At 47.1% G+C, this 6,680-nt stretch overlaps 1 protein-coding gene across 1 annotated transcript in view; it reads right to left on the bottom strand.

Moving 5' to 3' along the window:
* Nucleotides 1-380: 380 nt before the first annotated feature.
* pcbp4 (poly(rC) binding protein 4) overlaps nucleotides 381-6,680 on the bottom strand; it is a gene marked incomplete at both ends in the record, with an annotated part of 104,620 nt that continues 98,320 nt past the window's right edge. The window contains 2 exons of the mRNA XM_084445595.1: nucleotides 381-720; nucleotides 4,540-4,709. Coding sequence (XP_084301721.1) covers nucleotides 381-720; nucleotides 4,540-4,709 — 510 coding nt within the window. The remainder of the gene's footprint in view (nucleotides 721-4,539; nucleotides 4,710-6,680) is intronic.

Consider the following 6,680-nt stretch of genomic DNA (forward strand, 5'->3'; position numbering starts at 1 on the left):
AAGAGAATACTCATCTCTCACAGATCAATAAGAGAATACTCATCTCTTAGAGCTACGTGAATAGATGAAGGATGGGTTAACAGACAGGAGTAAAGAGGGAATAGTGTATGGCTTGCTCGAGCGGCTTCCTTGGCCAGTAAGATAAATATTTTTATAGCTAGCTATACCAGTCTAGTTCTCATGGTAACAGTAGTTAGGGGACAAGCTACAAAACAAACACTTTTTTTTTTCTTGTTGAAACTAGACAACTACATCCGCAAGATAGAAGATCTACAAACAGCCCTTCCCATCTAGGATCTCATCCGAGTGGATGACAGACAATGGATGACGGCGGCAATTCCTCATGATTGGAGGGAGGAGGGGGGGGGCGGAGCCAGGCTTCAGTAAGGTGCAAACTTCTGGCGCTCCGGTTTCTTGACGCCGTTGGCGGCGGAGATCTTGGCGGTGTAGGAGGCCAGGGCGGCGTGGCTCGGGGCGGCGGCGGGGGGGGCGGAGGCAGAGGGGGAGGAGAGTGCCAGGAAGGGGACGGACTTCATTCCCAGGAGGCTGGAGAGGGGGAGGGCATAGGGAGCGCCCATCATGGTAGCGTGGGGCAGAGCGCCCATCGCTGCCAGGGCTGCGGAGGAGGCGGGGGGGGCGGGCTGGGTGCTGAAGCTCATGTTCAGGTCAACGGGGGTCGACATGGAGGAGGACTGGGCAGTGGATTTGGCGGTCTCTAAACTGCACAGGGGAGGGAGGTGGAGGGAGGGAGGGAGGGAGGGAGGGAGGGTGGGTGGAGGAGAGGACAGGGAGAGGGAGAGGGACAGGGAAAGGAGTCCGGATGGAAAAGGGTTAGAAGGTTAAATAAAAGACATGTTAAAAAAAGAAACCGAGAGAAATGAAAGAAACAAAACATAAAAAGGAAATTGGAAATAAATAATCATAAAGGAAGTGTGTTTTGCTGGAGGTTGCAACAGATTATTTGAAGGGGGCACGGGGCACTCATGGGGGGGGTGCTGTATAAGTCAGGGGGATGGCTCGGGAGGGGGCTTGGGAAGAGGAAACAAAATAAGTCAAAGACATTAGGATACTCTCCCTCTCCAGAAGACCCATCCTCACAACTTACCAATGCACTGGTTGATATGTAGAAATACAGCCAATACAAGTGAAGATTACATTGTATGTACAGTACATTGTATGCGCTGTTCTAATTTTAGTAGGCCATGGCCTAATTCAGGCTATGCTCAAATGTTTCCTTCATTCCTCCCTTGGGATTTTCTCTGACTGGTTTGGTGAAAGCTTGAGCTTCTCTAGACAGATATTAACCCTTCACTAACCGTCATGTCAGATCAGTGGTTCATCCATGGAGGGGCGGAGGATGTAAATCCAAACGCCTTCCCTTATACAACACCCAACATCCCAACCAGCCAATATGATTGGTTAAGAGAGAGACACACTTAAAGAAGGAAGCGTCAGATGTGTCACACAGTGGCATTGTGACAGTGCATACAGCCCAAACCCAGGGAGCTTGTGGTGGGAGGTTCGGATCTTGTTACTGACTCAGATCTTTCTCATTCAGTGGAATGAACAAATCTTTTCAAGTCATTTTGTTCGTTTGAGCTATTTTGTGCTCGGAACCGTTGGAAGACTCAAAAAGGGGCTTGGTTTGCTCTATTGGGCAGAATGTATAATACACACATTCACTTCATTGATCTGTATTACAAGTATAAGTGTGTTTGAGTGTTTTATACAAAGTAAGCAAACACTCCCTGCTCATATTTTGGACCACATTATTCATCAAGTGAAGGGTTGATCATTTTCATCGCCTGTATGGGAGTTTAACTCAACTCTCTCTCGTCACCCAAAATATTCTAATCGTTCGCAGGATGAAACACCACTATAGGGTTGGGGTTTTCAAGCAGAAGCACACATTTATCTTTACTTCAGAGAAAAGGAGTTGGAATAATTTAATTGGAAGTGGAATAGAGTATGATTCTCGAGGGGAATTGCATAGGGTATAGACACATATTTACATAAAGCCTCACTGGCTGTTCTAGCCTGTCTGTCAGGAGGTATGATGACTGTCACGTCTGAGTTATGGAAGCTTTGGCTCAATTTAAAACTGCAACGGCTGTCATTCTCACTAGAAGGCCTAACATAAGTCAGTAGCTTACATTACTAAATTACATTTTCTATATTCAAGTAATTTTCATTCCTCCAGAATAGCCTAGCCGTGAGAAAGAAAAGAGATATCAGAGATTTGAACTATTGACAGCGCTCCTGTGTGCCTTGTCCCTGTGGAACAAAATGTTACAATTTGACAAGAGTTCTTGTGGAGAGATCCAGCTTTAAGGGGGTGAAGAGCTTTGTAAAATGACAAACAACATGCAGAGAAGTTAAAGGGGTAGTGTGCTATTTTGGACATCTAGCCCTATTTCTGGTCTGTCTACCATGAACCTGAAACATAGAGAACATCATTTCACTGATCGTTCCAGTATTGAGCTACTGTAGCTGCAGTTTTTATGCAGGCTCTCAATGGGCTACAATGGAAGTCAATGGGGCATACGTAAATGTGTTGGAAAAACTATGATAAAGTGGTTTCCTGACAATGGAAGCGCAGGTCTTAGCAGTCTCAGTATGCTCTCCGGTGAAAGGTATCACAATCCGAATGTTTTTACATGTTTGGCATGGCTTGGACATTCCCCTGGCTCTTGTTTTCACTGCTCCCACTGAGGACTATGTGCAAGTCATGCCAAACACCTAAAGATATTCTGATTGTGATACCTTTGACAGGAGAGCATACCGAGACTGGTAAGATTACAACCTGTGCTTCTTGCCTCAGAAAAGCACATTCATCATAGCTTTTCAACACATTTGCATATTCCCCATTGACTTCCATTGTAGCCCAGTGAGAGCCTGCATAAAAACTGCAGCTAGCTCAATACTGGAACCATCATTGCAATTATGTTCTCTATGTTTCAGGTTCATGGTAGACAGACCACAGATAGAGCTAAATGTCCAAAATAGCGCACTACCACTTTAAGACACATTTTCGCAACATGCTACTTTTAGGAACTGTGCCTCATGCCTATGACGCAGTGCATGTGTGATATACTACACCCTCTCATAAGCTGTGGTTTTAGAGTAAAGCATGTTGTGCCCCACAGTGAGGCGTTGAATGGGATGTGTTCAATACAAAAGCATCCTGATGCAACACGGTGTAACAGTGAGGGAAGTTGTTCTGTGTGACGGCTCTGCTGATTGGACGAGCCCACATGGGAGCAGCTCCAGAGCATGAATATTCATATAGCAGATAAAAGGGGCTCGATGTGGTGAGTTTGACGGTGTTGATTCATCGTAGTCATACTGGACAGCTGTGCTCTAACTGTACGTGTGTTGGTGCTTGGTTTAATAGCCACAGGGGTATTTCATCAGATTGAGATTATGCCTAATTCCAAATGTGTCAAAAAGTAATTTGTAAATTTGCATCTTCAAACGGAAGGAAGCGATTGAGATGTCCAAACACGCACACATGCATGCACGCGCACGCACACACACACATACACACACACACACACACACACACACACACACACACACACACACACACACAAACATCATATATTAAATGATTAACAAAAACAAATTTGTGGGAAAGATCTGTTTTATAATCACAAAGTCCTTAACAACAACAGTATTCTACTGACAGATGCCTCCCAGATGGGGCTGTTTCCTACCTACTAAACCTCTGGCTTCTGCTTCCTGTAGAATCATCTGTTTCCTACCTACTAAACCTCTGGCTTCTGCTTCCTGTAGAATCATCTGTTTCCTACCTACTAAACCTCTGGCTTCTGCTTCCTGTAGAATCATCTGTTTCCTACCTACTAAACCTCTGGCTTCTGCTTCCTGTAGAATCATCTGTTTCCTACCTACTAAACCTCTGGCTTCTGGCTTCCTGTAGAATCATGTTTATCAGTGAGATGACGGACATGGCCTAATACCAACTGTCAGAGCCGACATACGAGAGTGAAATATCAATTCCATTACAGGCCCAATCTCCTATTTGCATATCCATGCATTGGTTTGCATCAGAGGGGCCCGGAGCTCTGAAATCCAGGTGTGAGATCGAGGATCAGATGGAAAATGCAGGGAGGAGACACAGTAGGGTTAGGCCTAACCCTAACCCTAATCCCAACCCATAGATTAACCTGTTCTCATCCACATCCAGTCTCTGTAGATTATGAACCTGTTCTCACCCTCAAGATTAAACATAGTTTAGGACTAAGAACCCCTTTCAAATGAAAAGTATTGATTCTGACACAAACCGATTTTGTTTTGTTTCGTTAGTAGTTGTAAAAAATACATGGATCAACCACATATAAATTTGAGGTGCATTTGATTTCATCTCAGAGTTCACACTCTTCCAGCGGTTCTATGGGTTAGCAGTATTCACCTTACTGAGTAAACATCTGGAAATCAAGCACACAGCTTTTTTTGGGGACTGCTTTTGCTGATATTATCTGCTCTGGTGCATTGTAGGTCCCCAATGCTGTGTCTTACCAGGAAGTGATGAGGTACTGGGCCAGATTGATGCTGATTGGTGTACCAGTGATGGTCACATGTCGGTCACTGGTGCTGTCCAGCTGGCTGCCGATCTTGATTTGGGCCCCTGACACCTGGCGGATCTCGTTGATCTTGGTGCCCTGCCGCCCAATGATGGAGCCAATAAGCTGATATGAGAGACAGAGAGAGGGTGGGGCTAGCATGAGAACGACAGAGGAAACAGGCGCATCACACTTCCAACATTTCACAATAGAGGTTTGAATTCTACAGGCTGAGTTGCCATGAGTGACTGAGAGTCCATGCAAGTGTCTGACACATCGTAGACCAATTCGCTTGTCAAAGACGATATCTTGCACCTCCTGAATTTTGTAAGGATGCAGAAACCACCATAGACTGCCGGTGATAAACTCTGGTGGACAAAATTCAAACAAGCACTAGGATGAGCAGCGTAGGCAGAACCATGGCTGCGTTCCGAATCGCATACTACCCTACTATATAGTATGCCAAAACAGGATGTAGTATGTCCCAATACATAGTATGCCACATGCAGTATGGCACAAATACCAGGATGTCCTACTACATCCGGTCGTATTTTGCAATATGCAAGCAAGCAGGCTTTTCTGACTATTCTGACCCACAATCCTGTGCGCAGCGGAAATGTGCGTCACATGTGCGAGTCGTGACAGCTGTAGACGAATGTCGCGTTGGTGGACAGCGACGGATGTGGGCAAATTTCAAGGCGCAATGTTATTACAAGGTAGTATGTCCCAATTGGATGCCTACTGCTTGCAAAGTACGTACTTTCTAAGGGCAGCTGTAGTAGGTACTGGTAGTAAGAAGTAGAAGTATGCGATTCGGAACGCAGCCCATGAATGCAGAGAGGGTGTGCGATCATTTTACTCTGCATCGAGCAAAACATTAAAAAAGAATGAATGAGCTGTACTAATTACTGTACTCACTGTTGTATTGATTCCTGCAGGGAGCGTGTACTGCACACATACAACTGAACTTTGATTTGTCAGTCAGTGTTGGTAAACAACAGCTTGAGAGCCAATCATCCCTCACATCTCATAGTTTGTCAAACACTACAGTAACAGTGTAACCCTAACCCTACCAGGGAGCACATCCTAACCCTACCAGGGAGCACATCCTAACCCTACCAGGGAGCACATCCTAACCCTACCAGGGAGCACATCCTAACCCTACCAGGTAGCACATCCTAACCCTACCAGGGAGCACATCCTAAATCAGTCTAAACCAGTGGTCACTTTCAATTCATCCAAACCCCACCACCACCACCCAACACACCCCACCACCACCCAACACACCCCACCAACACCCAACACACCCCACCACCACCACCCAACACACCCCACTACCACCACCCAACACACCCCACCACCACCACCCAACACACCCCACCACCCCCACCCAACACACCCCACCACCACTCAACACACCCCACCACCACCACCCAACACACCCCACCACCACCACCCAACACACCCCACCACCACCCAACACACCCCACCACCACCCAACAAACCCCACCAACACCACCCAACACACCCCACCACCACCACCCACACACCCCACCACCACCACCCAACACACCCCACCACCAACACCCAACACACCCCACCACCACCACCCAACACACCCCACCACCACCCAACACACCCCACCACCACCACCCAACACACCCCACCACCACCCAACACACCCCACCACCACCACCCAACACACCCCACCACCACCACCCAACACACCCCACCACCACCCAACACACCCCACCACCACCACCCAACACACCCCACCACCACCACCCAACACACCCAACCATCACCACCCAACACACCCCACCACCACCCAACACACCCCACCACCACCACCGCCACCCAACACACCCCACCACCACCCAACATACTGCAGCTAATCAATGAAATGTGCGCAACAGCTCGCTTCCTCCCTCTCTCTTCCCTGCAGCTGAGTGGATATTGATTTCCTGGCTAGAAAAAAAGCTGCTATTCTAATGCTTCCTGGAGACACACTAGCCTACTACTATACTGTTTAGTGGTTAATATAATGGAAAGTCAATAGGAAAAAGCAGCATTAACAAGTGGAGGCTGATTGTATGT

This window comes from Borostomias antarcticus (genome assembly GCF_949987555.1).
Source record: "Borostomias antarcticus genome assembly, chromosome: 11".
Classification (NCBI taxonomy): domain Eukaryota; kingdom Metazoa; phylum Chordata; class Actinopteri; order Stomiiformes; family Stomiidae; genus Borostomias; species Borostomias antarcticus.